The 23,234-nt window shown below is 34.9% G+C and overlaps 1 protein-coding gene across 1 annotated transcript; it reads left to right on the top strand.

Annotated features, from left to right (window-relative positions):
- Nucleotides 1-366: 366 nt before the first annotated feature.
- Nucleotides 367-22,248, top strand: LOC140774268 (beta-glucosidase 7-like). Its single transcript, XM_073117191.1, has 11 exons — nt 367-637; nt 12,163-12,221; nt 18,216-18,291; nt 18,419-18,490; nt 18,586-18,673; nt 19,070-19,313; nt 20,851-20,966; nt 21,045-21,262; nt 21,373-21,404; nt 21,633-21,735; nt 21,811-22,248. The coding sequence occupies exons 1-11, from the start codon at nt 409-411 to the stop codon at nt 22,140-22,142; spliced, it is 1,569 nt and encodes a 522-aa protein (XP_072973292.1). The 5' UTR covers nt 367-408; the 3' UTR covers nt 22,143-22,248.
- Nucleotides 22,249-23,234: the final 986 nt, after the last annotated feature.

Raw genomic sequence — 23,234 nt, forward strand, 5'->3', positions numbered from 1 at the left:
CAGTTCACAGTAAATTTGCACTCCCTAAAGGAGTGCTAAAAAAGATACGCTCTAAAGTACGCTTTTAGCAAGAGATAATCATGAACGACGAACCGAATAACCTAGGGGTGTTAATTTAGAGTCACCTTCAAGTAACACTGTAACAGGTTGGGCAGCATTGAATGAAGGTAAGAAAAGCCCTTCGTTCGGTTGGAAATGACTGTTTGTACCGCATTAGAAAATTTCCAAGTACCAACCTAAACTTCAAGTATTTTTACGATGAACACCCTGTCTTTATGCTATTTATAATTCAACCCTTCTATTTACAGCAGTACGTACTAAGCTGGGAGTCATCTTTCGAACTATTGTAAGCTAAATTATATAAACATCTCGGAGCTCATTCACTCTTCGTCCTCCAGAGGCGACAGGATGACTCCACTGCCTTCTCTTTTCTTGTTCTTCCTCCTACTCGACTACGAATGGGGAGCAGTAGTAGTAGCAGAGCAACCTCAGGAGATGGACACCGGCGGTCTGAGCCGGAGCGCGTTCCCGGAGGGCTTCGTCTTCGGCACGGCCGCCTCCGCCTACCAAGTGGAGGGCATGGCGCTCAAGGGTGGCCGCGGCCCCTCCGTCTGGGATCCCTTCGTCCACACCCCAGGTTAATTTATTAATTTTATTTCTTTCGCAATAATTAATTCCATAGATGATGAGTATATTATAATTTCATCTTGTTTTAAGTTCAATTATCTTGTCTTGATTTCTTTTCCTTTTTGGATTAACAAAGACAACAGAGGAATTAGAGATGCCCGTAATTTTGTGGGGCCAAAAGTTGGAAGTGATTTTTTGCCTCAGATTTGACTACTTTGTCATTTCTTTTGGCAGTCCTGGGTAAAAGTTGATCATGTGGATTTTCTTGATTGGTCCCAATCTATAAGTGCTACCTAAGCACTGACAGTGTTAGGTACGTACTTTAAATGTATACTGTTCGTTGGTAATAAAAATGAGAACTAAATGGTTCATGGTTCATCAATTTAGATATGAGATATAACTAGTGGGAGGTTTAAAGATGGAAGATAATGAAGTAGATAAAGATCTTCTAGAAGTGAAAAAAAGGGTTCCAGCTCGAATGTACCAATGCATTGTGCACCTCGTTCCTACCTCTATAGAGAGCGGATTGCATGTGGTATTAGTAAAAGGGCCCACCCTCCTATTTTACGACGTGAGTCATTATTGGGGATGCACGTTCGCGCATCTGAGGGGCCACCCTGATAGATGCGATCGGAAGTAAACCACACCCTTTTGGAAAATCGTTTGCACCAACTCCCAGTATGAAACAATCAAGGCTGGCACTTCCTTACTCATTGAATGCCAAATTGATGAGGGACAAAATTGAGATCTCATTTAATGGTTTATTCAAAAGCAAATACTTCAATGTACCTTTAAAAATTATAAACTTAATCTAACAGCTATAATAGCCAATTTTTATATCCTGAACTAGTTTTCCGGTACCGGTTCTAAAACCAAAACCGGAACCGATTCCAAAACCACGTTATGTAAGAAAAAAGAGTATATTAGTTAAGAAGATTTAATTACGTGTGTCTAACTTTCCAATTTTCTTATTATACACTTGAAGATCTTAACAATTAAATCTTAATTAAACTGATTGATAAATAATTAGTACGGAAGAAGCGCTCTACACATTTTTTTCTTCTTCTGTTAAGATTTCTCTCTTAAATATAATTATGCCTTAATTATAGGATATATCATTTAATATTAAATAATTTAAATTTGATTATTTGAAGATAAACTTCAATTTAAATATAATTCTCTATCTATATCTATTAAAATTTAATTTAAATCAATCTTAAACTAATGGGAGATATATGTAAATAATAAATAATAATCAAAAAGATAAAATGTAATTAAATTTTCATCAAGTTAATTATAAAAGACATCGATACCCTTATTTTGATATATATATATATATATATATATTATTCTCAGTTAATGATATATATGTCTTTTACTTGATAAAATATTAAGATAATATAATTGTCAAAAAATAATGTGCAAGATTATATATCTAAAAAAAATTACCTACTGAACCAGTAATATCTTTCATTCCTATTATATCCTTAAAAATCTTAACCGTTAGATCTTCATCAAACTGATTGATAAAGAATTAACTCTATGGCACAGAAGAAATGCTCTTATTCAAAAGATAATGATTGAAATTAAATCTCATAAAATATTATGAATCAGATCTAGACTGATCTGGATATAAGAAAATTATAGAAATTTTTGTAGTACTAGCCTCACATGTTACGAATCTTATGGTTTTAGTTTCACATAAATAAGTATAGATGAAAAGATATAAATAAAATAGTGGAGCAATGTTAAAGAGAGGTAGAACAGTAAAATATCCGATGCTGCGGTAGTCATCGGAGGTTGGTGGATGGCCAAAGGTGGTGGTGGATGACTGTAAAGTAGGGTGACTGTTGTAGGAAGATAGTGGCTAGGATTTGAAAGATCAAAATGCTTCTATGATTATGATCTACTCCTAGAAAGATAAGGACGACCTAACGGCTACGATAAAATATAAAGACGAGATAATAAAAATAACTTAATTAAATAATCATTCCATGATAGATAATAGTCAACACATGACTACTCCTATTTATAGGAATAGAAATCCTAGTAGATCGGATCCATATACGGATTATTCGATTTATTTAAAATTTAAAATAATAATAAAAAACTAACTAACTAACTAACTCAATTTGACTCAACTGACTTGACTCCCACAGTCGGATCATAACAATCTGTCAAGCTTCCGACCACATTGTCTTTAAGGTGTCCATGGTGGTTTTTATACATTCCGTCGCTCTCAAAATGAATATTCTCAATCATTATGTGGGTCTTGCCTTCCATGTGGAGGAGGGCCCCACGATGGGTTCTATTCGATGGCCCACTTATTTGAGCCATAGTTTGCCCTAACTGTGGGTGGCTTAAGCCAAATCCTAGCTATGGGTGGTTCGAGCCTGGGTCTTAGTGCATATAGTTTAGGCTATGGCTTAGGTGTGGATGGTCTAAAGAAGTGAACAGTCATGATGGTTTGGGTCGGTGGGGCCTGGATCACCGCCGGTGGAAGGCTAAGGTTTCAGGCCCTAGATTCCACCATGGTTAGTGAAGATGGTGTCGAGGCCATCGCTAGGGGCTTCTTCGACGCTGTAGAGTTGGTTGGAATGGTTTGCAATAGTGGGTGGACTTCCACTGTGGCCGCGGTTTGGCTCGTTTGGTTGCCTTCCTCACGGCTTGGGTTTGCCTTGCCGTGGGGGCTGGTTCCGGCATGGTTGGTGGTGCTGGTGGCGCGATAGGTGGTAATGAGCCCGGATATCTACCATTAAGGCTTCCAGAGTCTTCTCAATTCTTTTGGAGCCCCTCCTTCGATGATTCTATCAACGCCTTTGCTCACGTGGGTGGTTCATCATCGGCGGTTTCTAGTGGTGGTGGTGGTGCCAAGGAAACCTCCACAGGGATAGAGACGAGATTTTGGCCGTCCATAGTTGCTCCTTCCTTATTCATCTTCTTCGATCTAGTGCTAATCATTGGCCGAGGAATGCCGACTCTGATACCAATATTATGAACTAGATCTGGACCAATCTAAATGTAAGAAAATTATGGAAATTTTTATAGTGGTAGCCTTATGAGTTATGGATCTAATAGTTTTAGTTTCATATAAATCGAAAGTTTGAATGAAAAAATATAAATAAAATAGTGGAGCAAGGTCAGAACGGGGCAGAATAGTTAATATCCAATGTTGTGGCGGTCGTTGGAGGGTGGTGGATGGCCACATGTGATGGTGGATGACTGTAAAGTAGGGTAGCTATTGGAAGAAGATAGTAGCTAGGGTTTGAAAGATTGGAAGGTTTATACGGTTACGATCTACTCCTAAAAAGATAAGGATAATCTAATGGCTATGGTAAAAGATAAAGAAGATATAAAAAAATAATTTAACTCAATGATTATTCTACAATAGATAATAACTAACACATGACCACTTCTTTTTATAGGAATAGAAATCTTAGCGGATCGGGTCTACATATGGATTATGCGATTCATTTAAAATTTGAAACAATAAGATAAAGCTAGCTAACTAACTCAATTTGACTCGACTCGACTCAACTTTCGTGATTAGATCATAACATAGAATTGGAGTTTGAATAGGGAAACAGGCTGTGACGAGCTATTAATTGAACAAGATTTGGTAATACATAGTAGATGCATAGCTGATCAAAACTCATCACAACTAAAGGTTATGAACTCGGGTGAATTTTGGAAAAATTCTTGTTTTCGGTTCAAAATTAGTGATTGTGCCATTCTGGGTAGAAAGGATACTCCAAAACAGGACCTGAATCTATATCAAATATGGGTCAGACACGCTCTGGACACGTATCTAATAGATTTTTGTTGTATCTGAATTAAAATAATTCACTTTAATTACCGAATAAATTTGAGATATGATCGGATATGCAGAAAATATGATTGAGATATATTTTTTAGGTTATTAGTTATTTTAGGTGGATATTGGGAACATTAAATGGTTTAAACCTACAAAGTCTTATCCTTTTAACCCGTGAAGTCATTAGTGAGTGAAAAGGAATAAGCATCAACCAAATACTTTCAATGATGTCGGTCTTCCTCTCTCAATGATGACGAGCTTCTCACATAAGGCATCAATCTCCCTCTTCCTCTCCCATTGGATTCCTTGTCTACTATGTCACCCTTTATGCCCCAAATCCTCCAAACTAAGTCTCACCTCCAAGGTTACAACCCTTCCTCACTACAATCTAGTTTTTTGGATAGTGGTCATGGCGGTGCATCGACTGCCCTGCTAACATGGTCGGCACTTGTATAAGGCAGTTTGCCGCATGGCGGGCTGCCTAGGTGACAAACGATGCTAGGTGGGCTGGTGGCTTGAGAATACGGGCTTCAGCTCACCAATTAGTGAATCAAGTTGAAACGGATTGGATTCAATTTAATGGGTCGAGTTTTAAGTAACTAACCATTTTATAAAAAGAAACCCCTCTCCCCCCTCGCTGCTCAATCTCCCGATTGATTAAAATGTCAAAACCCTAAATGGCCAAACCACTCTTTCGATCATCATCTCTGGCTTTCTTTTTCATAGTTTTCAACTATTGATTGTTCAAATATTCAATTAGTCTTAAGATTTATGTTAGGCAGCTAGAGATATTAATTTGAGGAATTAATTGCGAATTAGTTTGTGAATTAAGATTACTGAATTTTGAAAAAACCCCTAGACACACGTATGTATCTAACCTCTAGGCAATGATATCACTCTTTCGTTTAAGTAAAAATTAGAAGAAATATTAAAAACGAAAGTAGAGATGAACGCCAAGATTTTAATGTGGAAAAACCCAAAACGGAAAAAAAATCACGGATCCATACTCGGATCAAAACCAATCACTATGGTAGTAGCAGTTACAAGACTAACTCACAAAACAACCCGTCGATCCAAACGACTTTGTTACTCTCAGTCTTGATCGCTAGAACCCACGATTCACTGCTTCTTGTGATTGAAATCCAATCTCAGTAGCCCTCGAGATTGATCTTTCGTCTAGATAGCCCTTAAGACGAAAGATTAAGTTTTTGTAGATGAGAAGGACCTTGTTAGTTGAAAAACCGATGTAGCTTCAAGAAGTCTCCTTCAATAATCTTCTTCAACTACCCTAGAGTTAGGGTTTCATAATCCTTATATATAATATTCAAGATAGAGCCAAATCCGAGTCTTATCCGTACTCACGAAAGTCCAAGATTTTCAAACTTCGTTAGTATGACTTAATCTCATCAACTTTGCTTCAATAATTTTGTAATTCTTCAAACCAGAGATTTTCTAGACTTATGTAAAGCTCATATACATGTAAAAAATATACTTAGAATATTTTGTACATAATTGCCAATAATTAAAAACCTAACAATCTCCCCCTTTGGTAATTTGTGACAAAACAATTAGATTACAAGATATTACAAAGAATTCAAAATGAGCATTCAACAAGTCTAGAAGATCTCGCACTTCAATCCCTACAAATAATAAAAATATACCAATCCAAGATCAAGTGAAAATAACTTGAAATGAATAACAATCCAAACACAAGTTATCAAGCAAGCATAAGTTCAAAAGTACTTAAGCAAAGTTATAAACAAAGATATAAAGACTCTAATAAACTCCCCCTATGCTAACACTCCCCCTATACCAGTAAACTCCTAAACTTTAAACTCGCACCACACACTACACACTAGACACTCTCCCCCTTTTTAACACAAATGTCAAAGACTAGAAACTCGTAGGGAACTGACGATGAAAAAATGTCAACACGAAGTCGAGGTAGGTGACGAAGGTGGCCTTAGTTTCTTGGTAACTGTAGCTTTTTTAGACATTCTAGAGAAGGAAAAAAGTCGCAAGATTCAACATATGCCCAAAGCATACAAAAAATTCTAGAAACCATGAAGACTCTAAATGAAATCCATCTTATCACGTTCAATCGCACAAGAAACATCAAGGTATTAACTTTAACGTGATCAAAATTCGAAAACGCACGAAATCAATCAAGATTAAGAGACTTAATTGAATAAAAATAAGAAAATTGATGAATGATCATACCTCGCAAAAAGTGAAGAAAATCTTGAAGTTTCGACCAAAAGACTTTAGATCCGGAGGAGAACTACCCTCTAAAAGGGTTTGAAGTGAAAAATTTGATGAAAAAGATGAAGATCTTGAAGATTTGATTTTTTTTTAAATCGGTAAAAAACACAATAAATCTTTTTGGAGATGCACTTTTAAAAAATTCAAAATAGATTCAAGACATAGAATATGACAATCAAATGAAATAAGTCATACACAGATCAATCAAATCATCAAGAGTATATTATAATCAATTCTAATGCATCACTCAAAATTAAATTAATCTTGATTGATCATAACAATAAGTATATGCAAGTTGAGCATAGATAACATGAACCTATCTTCTTAAACAAATTTTTCTATTTAACCAATGATGCAACACAGTAGTCAAACCGACTTAGTATAGAAAATTTTGCACTTTTCGACTTATTCTCCATAACATGACAGGAATTTTTCCTATATTTTTTTTACTGAAACATATAGGTGCAATGATGGCTTTCACATATGAGTAGGTAGCCCTTTTCTTGTAGTACAAATCAAACAATGTGTAAGAAAAATTCACATATGTCATTTTTTTTTTAAATTTGCAAATAATGTACTGAGTCAAACTGGACTCTAAACAAGACGGCTTTCACACTAACTCATTGTAGCCCTTTTCATTGATCTTTTATGAACAAATTTTTGATGACTAAGCATGAGATCAAACTGTGCAAATCAAGGTTAATAGTGAGCTATTTAAAAAAATAATTCATGATATCATGCTCACTCAAGAATACACATACGTTATGAGTGCATTAAAATTAGTTTCATTATAATAGAAGTCGAGGGAGTGACAAAATCAAAATTGATACAATATACTACAAGATGACAAAATTGACTATAATAACTCATAATCAAGAGAAAAATCATATTTTTATGTCAAGAGTATATTATTGAATCTAGGAGTGCATCAATTTTTTTTTATGACAAAAACTCTCGGCAAATCTGAAACTTAAAACCAAAGAAAATTTTAGCGTAAAAGAAAACCTAAATCAAACGAAACAAAAGAAACTCGCAAACTAAAAAGAACACAAATCCCAATAAAATTAGTCCAAAGCACAAATCCCTAAAGAAGTACGATGATACTCAAATCTCTGTAAATCCAAAGGTTTTGTAAACAAATACCTAACTGTTTCTCCGTCTCAACATGTTTTAGTGCTAATGTTTTATCTTCAACTAACTCGCGTATAAAATGATGTCTGATATCAATATGTTTTGTACACGAGTGTTGAATAGGATTTTTTGATATATTAATAGCACTCATGTTGTCACAATAAAGCACCATAGTATCTTGTTCAATGCCATAATCCTTGACCATCTGTTTCATCCATAGTAACTGAGAACAACAACTCCCTGCTGCAATGTAGTCGGCCTCCGCGGTAGATAAAGATATCGAGTTTTGTTTCTTACTGTGCCAAGCAACCAGATTGTTTCCAACATAAAAACATCCACCTGAAGTACTTTTTCTATCATCACATGTACCTGCCCAATCAAAATCCGTATATCCCGATATGATAGCATCCGAATCATAAGTAAACCAGATACCTAAATCAACTGTGCCACTGATATATTTTATGATACGTTTCACAGCAAACAAATGAGTCTTCTTAGGTTCAGACTGAAACTTAGCACACACACCGATACTAAATGCAATGTCTGGTCTATTAGTAATTAAGTACAAAAGACTATCAATCATGCTCCTATATAGTGTCTGATCAACACTTTTTTGTAAAGTGTTTTTTCCTAGTTTGGTAGTTGTACTCATATGAGTTCTAGCATGTTTTGCATCATTACATTTCAGATTATATGAAGTTCTAATAACATAGCAATTATCAGATATTCTAGATCCAAAACATATAACATTAGCATCATGATCTAGAATAGTACAATCATTTTTTGAAAATTTTACCTCATAACCTTCATCACAAAATTGACTGATGCTTAGTAGATTTGCTTTCAAGCCCTTAACATAAAGAACATTTTCAAGAATAGGAACACTTGGAGTACTTACCTTTCCTTTACCTATTACCTTGGATGAGTTACCATCTCCAAATGTCACAACTCCCTCTTCATGTTCTTCGAAATTAGAAAATAAGGATTTGTCACTTGACATATGTCTTGAACAGCCACTGTCTAAATACCACAAGTCAAAATTTAAAGCTTTCAAGGCAGTATGTACAATATAACATTTCAAGTCACTTTTCTTGACTCATATGGTCTTTATTTTCATCCCATAAATGAAAGCATTTCTAGGTTTTTGTAAAAATTTACAATGGGGTCGAATATGCCCTAGAATGCCGCAATGAAAGCATATTGGAACAAACCCTTTTCTACTCACCTTTTGTCGAGGAGTATGACTAAAGTTTACATTTGGTGTCGTTGAAGAGTTACCAGTTTGTTGATTGAACTTCAGTTTAGAGACATTTATCCAAGATTGTTTTGAAAAAGCGATTGATGACCTCAGGTTTTCTTCCTTTTGTATACTTGCAGAAACAAAGACAATTTTATTATTATTTGAATTACTAGTGTATCCAATACCATACCTGTCTTTTCCAGAGATCTGAGCTTTTAGAATATCGTCAAGTTTGTTCTTCCTTTTAAGAAATGTCACTTCCTTCTGCAATCGCTTTAGTTCAATTTCATCAGCCTTCATCTTATTTTTTGCATTGTCAAGTTGTTCAGAAAGGTCTTTGACACATTTAAGTTCCAATTTGTACTTCTCCTCAAATTGAATTCTTTCTGATTCGATTACCTTGAGTCGTTGAAGTAGTCTAAGATTGCTTTTCTTGAGTTTAAACGACTCCAGGTATAAATCATTATATGCCATTTGGATTTCAGATTCATCTTCCTCAGCTGGTAACATATCAAGATCATCTATACTATCAGTATCAACAACAGAGTCAGTATTAAGTAGAGAAGAGGCAAAAGCAACAAAGTTTTCTTCGTGAGTAGCTTCTAAGATCGTCCAGGCTTGTTTTGCTATCTCACAAGTAGAAATTCTTCTAAATTCTTCCGAGGAAACATAACTAAAAATTGCATTTATTGCTTTGCTATTCCAGCCAACTTTTTCATAATCTGTCTTATCCCATGACTTAATCGGTTTCTCAATAAACTTATTATTCACCATGTACATTGGTGGACTCCAACCGTTCACAATGGCCATCCATACTCGCTTATCTATAGACTTCAAATAAGCTCTCATCCTAGCTTTCCAATATCTATAATTTGATCCATCTAAAATAGGAGGTCTAATAGATGAGGATCCATCTCTATGAAAATCCATACCTATCTGATCTCTCTCAAAGAGTGAGAGAACCTGCTCTGATACCAATTGAAAAAAACCCTTAGACACATGTATGTATATAACCTCTAGGCAATGATATCGCTCTTTCGTTTAAGTAAAAATTAGAAGAAATATTAAAAATGAAAGTAGAGATGAACGCCAAGATTTTAACATGGAAAAACCCAAAACAGGAAAAAAACCACGGATCCAAACTCGGATCAAAACCAATCACTATAATAGTAGCAGTTACAAGACTGACTCACAAAACAACCCGTCGATCCAAACGACTTTGTTACTCTCAGTCTTGATCGCTAGAACCCACGATTCACTGCTTCTTGTGATTGAAATCCAATCTCAGTAGCCCTCGAGATTGATCTTTCGTCTAGATAGCCCTTAAGACAAAAGATTAAGTTTTTGTAGATGAGAAGGACCTTGTTAGTTGAAAAACCGATGTAGCTTCAAGAAGTCTCCTTCAATAATCTTCTTCAACTGGTGTAGTGCATTATTACAAATTTTATATATACTATTAGTATCAAAAATATTTCATACATAATTATTTTTAATTTTTCTATATAAAAAATGCTAGACCACCATGTCCCCCACCTTTTGCCTAGACAGTGAAGTGACTGCCTGCCACTGCGGCCGCTCTTCAAAAGATTCCTGCAGTCCATTCACTTCCACCCTTCCGCCATCCCACCTTAATCCTTTCTCCTCTCCACCTCTAGATCACAATTCCACCATGACTAACTTGCATCTTTTGCTATCAAGAAGCTAAGTTATATGTTACGTCTTATTTTTGACTTAGAATATAAAGGAATGATATGTGTAAGTGATTAAATTTTTATATTTTGGATATTTTTATTTCTCTCCATTTTGTTTTCTTCTATGAGAGTGTAGAGAAATGTGACAATATTTAGTTGCTTAGATGCAAGTTTGCACATTTAGTATATTGTGTTAAAATATGTATATTTCATGTGTTTCTTAATCACCGTTAATAAAAAATATGAAAAGACTTAAATACCCATTATAAATACACTATAATTCCGAAATGGTAGGGGTAGTTTGATCTTTATGCTATTAGTTTGTATGAAATATCTAACAATTATATTTTGGTCTGAACTATATGGGGGTTGGGTGACTAATTTTAAAGTATAAGGGTGTAACTTGATATCAAGCCAAACCATGAGTGTTGAAATATGATTTTATCTTAGTAGTATAGCAATTAAAATTCATGTTTCTTCTCAATTGCAAACTTTTGTGTTTCTCAAAAATTGATACCTTTGATCTAGTGTTGGTGAGAATTAATAGATTAGAGAAGAAATTCCTTATGATGTTTTATCTAACTTTGTCGATACATCACAAATTTTGGCAAAAACCTCTAATTTTCTAAATTGAAAATTTCCAATTAATTAACTCCTAAAAATAGAAAGTTCTAATTACAATGAAAACAATAGTAGATGGAATCAGTACTAAGTGATTTCCGTAATTGTCTTATCTTTCAAACTAAAATGAAAAAAAAAAAATATACAGATAGAAAGAACTCAAAGAAATATTGATTAGAAATCTAAGATGCAGAATAATAGAAAAATAAGGTTTTATTGGCTTAATGTGATGATACATCAATAAGTTATCATCTATATAAGATCTCAAGAGAAATATCACTACTATATCCACTTGGTTGCTAGGCAGAAATTTAATATTTGTGACTAGTGCAATTTCCTGGCTATGCAAGTGCTTCTCTCTCATTTAATAAACTATTTTGCTCCTATTTAGTAGGTGGTCAACCTATCAATGCTGCCCTATCCCACTCATTGTGATTGCTTGCTTATTGTTCTGCCATTACCTAACCGAGTACTAACTTGTTTACCCAAAACACTTTCAATCAATTAAAAAAAATGTAATGCCAATTACTAAAGCTACCAAATAAATAAAAAAAGAAAATAAATGAAAAGAAAATAAGAAACAACTCAAATAACTTACTTTTAAGTTGTCGTGACTCAATTACAACATCAGAGACCAATTGATGACTCTCTAATATCAAATCTTTGTCACCCTTTATGCTCTCGTATGATAACGCCTTCAAGATATTATTTTCTTTATAGATTAAGGACATGTTCATTGTAAATCTCATCTAAAATTGTTTTATTGATATGGACAGGAAATATTCCAGGAAATGCTACGGCAGACGTGACGGCTGATGAGTATCATCTCTACCAGGTACTCCGAAAAAAATAATCAAAGTATGCTACGTCTGTCGTAAAAATAACTTAAAATGATTTAATGTTACTATATAGGTGGATGGAATACTGTTCTCAATTTACGCATTTCTAAGAAAAAGAAATAACTTCAGAGATTAGCTCCTCTCAAAATTATTAGACAAAATTTACAATGTTTATAAATTGATTGATCTTCTTATACATTCCCTTCGCATGTGCCTGATTTGCAATTTGTGAACAGTATAAACAACTACAAACAATGAATAGTGGCAACATCAATATTAGCCGCTCGAAAAAATGATACATATAGGCTGTATTGGCAGCTAATATCAGTAAATGATATCAAATTATTTTTTTAATTACACAAAATTATTCATATTAAGCCTAAAAATTGAAAATGTACTCACTTATTCAAAATCATAATGAATTTCATACTGAATTTGATAAATTTCTATACTTGTAAATTACATTTGCAAAAGTGAGATAAAGAGATTTCTCTCTTACTTTCTCCCTTCACTAGTAAGAGAATGAGAGAGAAAAATGGAGTTAGAGAGTGGGAGAGAAAGAGAAAAAATTAAAAAATTAAAAGAGAGAAAAAACATTCATCTCAAGTTCGCAGGAGTGCGTAGTCACCGAGTTTGCCATCAAATGAGCCCGATAAAGTTTGAAAGGTGGGAGGAGAGAATGCCTTTCAAAATTTTGAAATAAAGGCAATTGAAGACATCAATTATTGACTAGGTCAGATTTGACCCAAATCTTTGAACAACCCGTATCAAGCCATTTCGGTTAATTTTGCCAATCTCGCCGATCTCATCGATCCAGTTCTGAAATTAGCCATTTTGTTCAAATGGGGGTAGGTCTCAATCAGTTTTGGCCAATTCAGATCAGGATCAATCGATACTGTCATCCATGCAAATCAACTATTGGTAAAATTCTAGTTGACAAAGTTGAACAAAAACTTATGCAGATGCTTATGCCCTATCTTTTTCGATGGATACAGACTGAAATATTTACCCAACCATAAGTTTTGCCACTCATATCTCTCTTCTAGTACTTGAAAATTATTCCCAAGCCAAATGTCCACTAGTTATTGAAGTCTGTGCCAAGCTCTTAAAGGCTGGTTGGTAGATGGAGCTTAAGAGAATTCCCTTTTTGTAGAGCATTTTCTTAAAATATATAAAGCAAAAGCATGAATAAGGTAAGCATTTAATAAGGTAATTGGTGAAATTCAAGTTTCCCTCTAGAAATTTGGTTAACTCTCTCGGAGGGAAATATTGAAGTTTTGGTTTAGTATCGCATTGCTTGAATTAAAGAGAGATGTGTTCCCTTGGCAAAGCTCTTTGGAGAGCCGTCATTAGGAGGAACTCTATAAATGGAGCATAATATATATATATATATATATTAAAAATTTAAGGGAAAGATAAGTATCTCTTACCTTTTTCTCTCCTTCTCTTACGACATGGCCAGCAAATGCTGCGGCACGTGCCATGTCGTGCCGTGCCCGCCGGTGGTAAGTACGATCCGTGCCTGTGGCATGGCCATCGTTGGTTCGAATAATGTTTAAATGACTTTAACAGACAAGGGGAATCAAGCCCTTCAAATGATCAATGTAAAAACAGTTTTATCCATTCATCCAACAGCTCTAATTGGTCTAGAAGGTGCTATTTCATATGCGTTAACAATATCTATCCCTAATGGATACATCTCTAAATTTTTTAATATAGAGGAAGAGAGCATCATCTTTCTCTCTCATCTTCCTTTCTATAATCAAGATTATTGCTTATAATCCTTGTTCTTGATCTTTGGGATTAGTAACTGACAAAAATTTTTAGATGTACAGTCCTTGGAAACTTGACAGTGAAAACATTGTAATTTGAATTTTTAAAATTCCATCTGCACCATAGGTGGAGAAATTACCAAGGTTCCCAATATTGGGATCGAGATCGGTATGGGCCGTCTAGAAAAATGATACGTATCGACCGTATCAGCCGTCCGTTCATATCGGATCGGACTATTTTTTTAATTATATAAAATTCTAAATATTATTTAAAAATATAGAAAAATTTAGAAAAAATGGCAAAAAAAAAAGAAAATAAAAATTACTCACATATGAAGTCTAAAAACTTAAAAAATGTATTAACTTACTCAAAATTTAAAACTTTGATGAATACCGAGCTGGTTTTCGTAAATTTCTAGTCTTCATCATCATAATCACCATAAGTTTGTAAATATTGAGGTCTGGGACTTAATGCTCCAAAAAGTGATTCTATCATACTAGTCATATTGTATGGATCTTGTTGTGTGACTTGCGTTTGAGGAGGATAATAACCAGCATTTAGATCTTGTGTCTGAGAATACTGAGGATACTGAGGATAATAACTAGCATATGAATTTTGTGATAGCTCCAAACAATAAAAATTCGATGTACCATAATCATAGGAACCAAAATGCATCTTATGACGACGTCCGCTGATATGTATATATATCCTCAGTTTTTCTGTCTTCAATCCTTATGCCTCCTTGACTTTCCTTAACAAATATAGATGGAACGATTTCACCACCATATGTATCATCAGGACTATGACTAGTACTAGTAGGTATACTATCTCTCGCTGCTGAACGACTCATACCAGCCCCTGCCCTCATCATGGTCTCTCCTAATATCTCATTTAACCATGGGTTATCTCTGTCATCTAATAACCTGTCTTCTATTTCTCTGATCCATGAAGTCAAAGGGTCTTCTTCTTCATCAAAAATATGATTTAAATCAATCAGTTGTTCATTTTCTGCCTTTATTCTTAAATTTCTCTCCCTCAATCTCATATTATAATGATAAAAAACTAATTTCTCAAATCTTTCCATTATCAATTTGTTGCGTGTTTTTGTGTGGACTAAGAAGAAAGTAGTTCAATTTTTTTCACACTGTGATGAAGACACAGTTTGACTTAAAATCTTCTTTGCTATTGGCGTCAAATTTGATGCCTTCTCCCATTCATAGATAGATCACCATTCAGTTAGAGTATTATGAGATATAGCTGCAGCAACTTTAGCAGTACTGAATTGCCCAGCTCTCAATCTATATCTCTCCATTTGAAATTAGAAATATATTATTTGCTTATTGCATACTAATTATATTGAAAGTTAAAACTTAAAATAAATAATAATAAAGTTATTTAATTGAATCATAACTCACTTCTTTATCACAAAGGATTTATTTATGAATATCAGACTCAAGCTTACTGATTACCTTCCTAACCCCCAAAAAGGCTTCACTATCATTATTGACATTTTTAGAGAATTGAAATCTTGGATTAAGAAAATACCCTGTAGAAATTTAAAATTTGTAAGCATTCAAATTTTTAAATATTCAAAAATAAAAGTAAATTAGTAAATTAAAACTTAAAACTTAAAAGTATGCCCAACAGCGTGTATATCTCTATGTAGTTGTTTGTTCCATCTAGAATCAATCATCTTCCATTACTTCCTATAACTTTGGCCCATATTTTTTTTTATTGATTGTTTTGCTATGTCTATTGCCTCATATAAGAAACATATCTCAGACTTGTCATCACTGTCTACAAGTCTTAATACTTTGACAAGAGACTCAAATACTGCGGTGGCAATTATAATATTATCCCAAAATGCATTTCCAAGAGCCATATTTTTCAAAGTTTAACCTAAAGATTTATCTTTAGGTTTCATATTCTTAATTTTTATAGACCACTCCTGTGATGTAAACATCCGCATAATATCATCCTTGTAGCACATGATGCTCTCCAAGGCTAAAAAGTGAGTGACAAATCTAGTGACCCCAGGTCTGATGATCTCCCTACCACCAGTCATCTACCTAAGTAAATTAAGAACCCAACCATAGTTATATAGAAAATTTATTAACCTCTGACTTTCACGTATGACTATATCAATTTCAGGCTCTTTTGCAATATCCTCTAACATCAGATCAATACAATGTGCAGCACATGGCGTCCAATATAAATGAGGTCTTTTAATCATCAGTAAATTTCCAATAGCTTTATAATTTGCCCAATTATCAGTAACCACTTGGACTACTTTTTTTTCACTGATTTCTTATACCATCTCATCCATCAACTGACAAATATAATCTGCATTTTTGAAATGAGCAGTAGCATCCGCAGACTTCAAAAATATTGTCTCCATGCTAGAGTACACTAAGAAATTAATTATATTTCTTTTATTTTGTGTACTCCACCTATGTATCAGTGTATAACCAAATTCATCCCAATACCGTTTAAATGTCTCAATATAAGTATGAAGTTTATCTACCTCTGAGTCAAGATATTAGTAGCAATATCATTTGAACTAGAAGGTAGAACACTAGACCCTACTAATTGTATAGCATCTACCATAGTGTGATAGTAAAGACTATCAGCTACATTGAAAGGAATATGGTTGTAGAAGAAAAATTTAGAGATAGCCCTACCAATGTGTTTCTTTACATTTTTAATTCCTTTGAGAGCTGTCTTGATGGAAGTCTGTGTACGACTCATTTTTTTGTGAATATATGTATCCATTGGTCCAATATTTCTAGACTCTACTGTAACACTAAGAGTCCTATGGTTAAAACTCCTATGGTTAAAACTGCTGCCTCCATATTCTCTCTCTCCCCATATATTAACTGATCTAGATCTCTAAAAGTTACCACTAGTGCTTCTTCTCATCTCTTCCTCTTCTCTATGCATATTTCTTCTCTCTATTATTGCCCTCCTCATCTGTCTCTCCTCCTCATCCTCCTCACTTTGCTCGCTACTATCATTATCAATGTGTACATGATTATGCATCAATTCTTCACGAACCATTGACTCTCTTGTTGTGCAGATTGTTTATCCTTTTTTTTACCAATTAAATGAGCTAACATCTGCTTTTTAACTTCCAAGGACACTTGAGTGCAAGTCGCTACATTTCCTTATCTTCCAGCTAAATATTTTTTCAAACGGCTGACATCACCACTCATTTTCTTTCCACACTAATTGCATTTAACACGTCTTTTATCTTGCCTAATAGTACTGCAATGTTGCCACCCAATGTCGGTATCATATGACTTCTCTTTTGGAGCCATTGATATTTTAACTCTGCAACTAAAAAACATAAACAAAAATCAAAATAAAATATTAAATAATTTAAAATTTATGAGGCATAACTGCATAAATAGCATTAGCTGCAGCAGTACCAGGTGCTGCTACCACTGCTGGTGCTGGTGCTACTGTTGCAGCAGCACCTATTGCAGGTCGTGCTGCTACAGTAGCAGCAGCACCTGAAAACTTACTCAAGGTTGCCAGAGATCGAGGTCGTCGAATCTTCGTTGGAGGTCGAGGTCACCGGAGATCTACTCAGTCGCCGGTGAGAAAGAGACCCATGAGAAATAGAGAAAGAAAAAAAAGAGAGAAAGAGAGAAACAAAGAAAAGAGAGAGAAAGAGAAAAGGGAGAGAGGCAGGTGGGGGTGGGGACATCAATTATTGATGTCCCCCTGGTCGGATCCGAGTCGGATCCAACCCGTTCCCACCTGTTTCGGTCGGGATCGGACAGATCGGGTTTCGGCCAATCAAAACCAGCCAACCTGCTAGTTTCGGCTGGGATCGGGATCGGCTAGGGCCGATCTCGATCCGTTTTGGCCGATCTCACTCGGGATCAGCCGAAACTCGAAACGAAATTATTATCTTAATGGAAGCTACAAACATCCTGCTCTTTCTGTCTTGTCTATCTTCTCTTTTAAAAACCAATAGTCTAAACTAGGTTCTCACATGATCAATCCAGCAGATTTATATGCAGAACAAAAAATAAACAAAAAGAAAAGGAAAACTTAAGCCTGAAGTAAGAAAGTTTTTCATTCTATTTTTTTAAAGTGATGTAAGCATTTAAGATGCCTGCTACTTCTCTCAAATAGTATTCAAATTTTTATTAGTTTCATTCTATTGTTGAAGTAAGTTCAACAACTCAGCGATGGATATTATTTTGTAGGAAGATGTGGATATCATGAAAAAGATGAATTTTGATGCTTACAGGTTCTCTATCTCATGGTCTAGGATCTTTCCAGGTAAACAAAACTTTTTTCTGATGCTCTGAGATTAAGTTTATGCTTTTCTTTATACTTGAAATGAGTTGGTAAGTCCAGATTAGAAGATTTCATTGAAAGTAATTGGTGGTGACATCCCTTTATGTAGAGGGAGAGGGAAGAGTTAATCCAAAAGGTGTAGCATATTACAACAAGCTGATAGACTACATGCTTCAGCAAGGTAAAATGGTAGGAAAAGAATTAGAAAAGCTTTTGATGAGATCAGAATACCAAGAGCTAAGAAACGATTGTCACTGACTTATTCCCTGAAAACAGGCATTGTTCCATATGCAAATCTTCATCACTTTGATCTCCCTCTTGCGCTCGAGGAAAAGTATCACGGTTGGTTAAACCCAAAGATAGTGTAAGTTCAGAGTTGCAATGATTCTCTTTTAGCTATCCTTTCATATTGTATAAACTGTGACTCTTTCTGGCATGCCATGTTAGGCAACTTTTGTTGTCTTCCGATAGATTCACTGTGCAGCTATAGAAGCTGTTGCAGACTATGCTTCATAAATAGAGATATGCTAGAAAAAAAAAATCAATGTACTCATTTAGCAATTCAAAGAACATTTCTGTAAATTAGCGTTCATACTCACAGGAATAGCATAAAGAAGAAAGAAATTATCATACTGATTTGTACATTTGTTTTTTACTAAGGATATTAACCAAACCATAAGGCCTTGTCATGCTGCATAGATTAAGCAAAATATTACAGGAAGTTGACTAAAACTTCGCTTTGATAATTTATCTTATGCAGGGATTTATATGCTGATTATGCTGATTTCTGTTTCAAGATATTTGGTGATAGAGTAAAGAACTGGTTCACCTTCAATGAGCCAAGGATAATTGCAGTGTTTGGTTATGACCAGGGCTTACATCCCCCTCTAAGGTGCACTAACTGCCCAGCTGGTGGAAACTCCTCAACTGAGCCTTACATCGTTGCGCATCATCTTATCTTATCTCATGCGACAGCAGTTAAGAGATACCGTGATAATTATCGGGTAATATCAATATTATTTTTGTTCTAAGTTGAAATATAGCTAACCGTAAATTGTGCTGGTTTATTGATTTAATTAGTTTAATTATTTTATCCCATTTACTTAATCATAACCAAATTAAAAATTTAAATGGTCTTACGGACATGTGACAATATCGTAGTCTGCAATTCTGCATCAGGTACATTTAACTCCATATATGGTTTCATATATCTTCTATATAGTCTATAATTCCAAAGATTTAATGGAAAACTTTTCTCCCACCATTATGTCTCCATTGTGGGTTAGATCATGTTTATGTGTTAAGACGAACTTGACCTTCTGTAGGAGGAGTAAGATATAAACAACTTCTGTTAGAGGTTCGCTATCGTTATTTGAATCAGCATTAATAGGGATGATGGAGAGCCTTGTCATCACACAAGCTGGCATTCTCTATTTTAATCCGTTACATAATTTACATTACATAGTTAATTTTCTTTCAAGTTAAATCTACATTGAGTTCCAGCAAGGGGTGTCGAGAAGCGAAGCCTGATATTCAGCAAGTGGTACATATCCTTGGCTGAAGATAAAGGACTAGTGTGTGAACATGCGTGTGTAAAGCATAAATATACACAAAACATACTCGAGAGCATCAAATTATCATCAAGTACACCCTCAGGGCTATGGGGAAAGTTGATCAGTCACAAGTCCACATGGCAAATATGTTCTAGAATTATCGAGGAATACCCCAAGAGAAGTGGTAGAACTTGAGGGTAATATCTGCAAAGCCTAGTAATTGAATAGCTGACTGATTTTTCGTGGCACAGATAAAGATCTCAATTGTGTGACCTATCTCATAAATATCAATATCATCATCGTTGCATCTCTCTGTGGAAAATAATCATATGAAACCTCAACTCAACACATCGCTATTCACCTTATATTGTGGGTACAACTATGTGCTCGCAACTTCACCCACATTTATGCGTTATACCATTCAGAGGATCAGCGCTTGTTAGTCGACAAAATCCTTCGATGTCGGCTCTTTAGAATTAACCTAGTGTTGGATTGTTCACCTAGCAATAGGGACTGTGAGTTGGATTTAGATCATTGTTAGACAGATTAGTTTTATTCTACTGATGATGGTGCCGCGATAGTAATTCAACCTAGTACAAATAGAAAATATTGATTCACACAATTGATCATCGACTTTGGTTGAAAAATCAGTAGTGTAATCAATGGTTACATGTACTCGTTGTACCATGTGCTTAATTGTCTCAGATCTGCAAACTAAGATCTCACATGTGGGACCTAATAGTATAATTTTAAAATATTTCCTTGCCCCATTATCCTGGCAGGGACTTTCGAATACTATCAAGACAAAGTGATGCAAGTTTAGTCAACAAATAACGTATCTATAATCCAAATAGTCGGTATTTGAATAGTTTTATTGTTCACTCAGAACATGTGGTGACTAGTGTTACTTTCTCTAGTTCATTGTATAAAGACATTGATTTATTGCATTAGTAACTGATTTATGAACAAGAACAATACTACTTTGTAGGCTACACAGAAGGGCAAGATTGGGATTCTTCTGGATTTTAATTGGTATGAGCCTCTTTCCAACTCCACCGACGACCAAGCAGCAGCTCAGAGGGCTAGGGACTTCCACGTCGGTTGGTAAGAGCTTATCTATGTGGAACCTTCAAATTAAGAACTAATAGCTATGAAGCATAACACTGATATTTAAAATTTCAGGTTTCTTGATCCGATAATAAACGGACAGTATCCACAGATAATGCAGGAGATTGTTAAAGAGAGACTTCCTAATTTCACTCCAGAAGAAGTTAACTTGGTTAAAGGTTCTGCAGATTATGTAGGAATCAATCAGTACACATCTTATTACATGAAAGACCCACACATGAATCCGCAAACACCGTACAGCTACTCAGCCGACTGGAATGTTGATTATGCTTGTGAGTTTTTTCAACTATTTTTATGTTCCAATATGGCCAGAAAATCTGAATATTTATTGATATTCATAGTAGTACTTATATTTTTCTTATTTATCTCCTTAACAATACAGCTGAACGTAATGGCGTGCCAATTGGACCACGGGTAAATTATCTGATCTCCACTATGGTCTTCAACTAGTCGACTAGTTACTATCGTGCATAATTTGAAAATTCACTGAGAAAACTTGACAAGTTGAGATTTGAGTCAAGTTGTCTGTAATTGATAGGTCAAGTCAACTTGGCAAGTTAAGTAGCAACATTAGTAAATATTTGTTTTTGCCTAGAAGTGATATTGTGATGGTTTATTTGAAAAATGGAAAGCTATGTGCAGGCAAACTCTCACTGGCTTTTTATCGTACCAACGGGAATGTACAGTGTTGTGAACTACATCAGGGAGAAGTATGGCAATCCAATCATCATTTTATCGGAAAATGGTACGAACGAAACATTGATCACCTTAGATTATTAACAACTAAGCTCTAAGGTTTTGCTACAATAATGTCCAATAGGTATGGATCAACCAGGCAACGTCACTCTCCCAGAGGCCTTGAATGACACCATAAGGGTGAACTTCTACAAGGGCTATATAACTGAACTCAAGAAAGGGATAGATGAGGGTGCCAATGTGATAGGCTACTTTGCATGGTCTCTGCTGGATAATTTTGAATGGGGGTCGGGCTACACTTGCAGGTTCGGTCTGGTCTATGTTGACTTCCAAGACCTGAAGCGATACCCAAAAATGTCAGCTTACTGGTTCAGGGACATGCTCCAGAGGAAACAAAATTTGTGGTTCAATTGCAGCCTCTTCAATTATGACAAATGTCATGTTAGCTCTGCATAGCTAGCAGTTTGTACGAATTGATCTATGAATGGCGTTGTCTCAAAGGACTTATAAATGGATAAGAATATGTATCTCTACAGAATTCTGTTAGATTGAGACTGCATGGTTAAATGACGCCAGATTCTTCTCAGATTAATTATTTGTTTTTTAGGGTGATTTACCAGATTAGCCAAGTATTTTGCTTTTCATTAATTTATCGAGTGGAAAGAGAATGCCCCAAAAGCGGAGAAAGACCATTTTAATTCAAAAATATATAGAGAGTAGGAAAGAGTAATTCTACAATGGTTAAGATGTGAGGTACATCATAATAACAAATAGAAGCATCATAATAATCCAAATGGTCTGCAAAATAGCTAATTGGCCAATCTTCTTTTCTAATAATTTCAGATTAATTTCAAGCTTATAAAGTTGATACTTAATGTCATGAGTTTGAAGTTAGATATCATGGCACCAAGCAAAAAAAAAAAAAAATTCACAACGATCCTTATGTAGAAATTAACCATGTTATGATTAAGATTATCATAAAAAATTAGACAAATTTAATAGAAAATTTGTACTAACCTTCCTCCCAAGACAATAGTAGAATTGCCTATTATAATTTTTTTCATTGTCGAAATTCTTATTTTACATTGTGCTCTATCACATGGACAATTGACCTTCTCCTCAACAAGATCCCATGAAAATCTTTCAAGCCTATTATATTCCCCGTATTCTAAGAAAACAACAATAAAATATTACACCATCTTAATTGAAATAAAACAAACATTTTGTATTTTAGAGAGTTCAAGTGTGTTTCTAGAGAATTTAAACGCTTACACTTGGGTTTGCAATTGATATTTTCTACTTTTATCATAAATGAGATAATCTACTTCTTCCTTACCATAGAGAGATGATCTTCTTCTTCCTTGTCATAGAGAGAGACCCTGGTAGGATTAATTTTCTCCTCCATGCTTAGAGATGATTTTCTTCCTTGCCCTAGAGAGAGCCCAATGATAAGATGATCTTCTTCTTTCTTGCTCTAGAGATGATCTTCTTCCTTGCCCCAAAGAGAGACCCCATGGAGACCCAGTGAAAAATTGGGGATGACTCACG

The sequence above is a fragment of the Typha angustifolia genome, chromosome 13, assembly GCF_048772165.1.
Source record: "Typha angustifolia cultivar Huaian chromosome 13, ASM4877216v1, whole genome shotgun sequence".
Lineage (NCBI taxonomy): Eukaryota > Viridiplantae > Streptophyta > Magnoliopsida > Poales > Typhaceae > Typha > Typha angustifolia.

Excerpts from the sequence above, each read along its gene's own strand:
- LOC140774268 (XM_073117191.1), top strand. The coding sequence starts at position 409 with ATGACTCCACTGCCTTCTCTTTTCTTGTTCTTCCTCCTACTCGACTAC. Across the intron at positions 638-12,162 it reads TCCCTTCGTCCACACCCCAG|GAAATATTCCAGGAAATGCT; the intron begins GTTAATTTATTA and ends TGATATGGACAG. Across the intron at positions 20,967-21,044 it reads AGGGACTTCCACGTCGGTTG|GTTTCTTGATCCGATAATAA; the intron begins GTAAGAGCTTAT and ends TTAAAATTTCAG.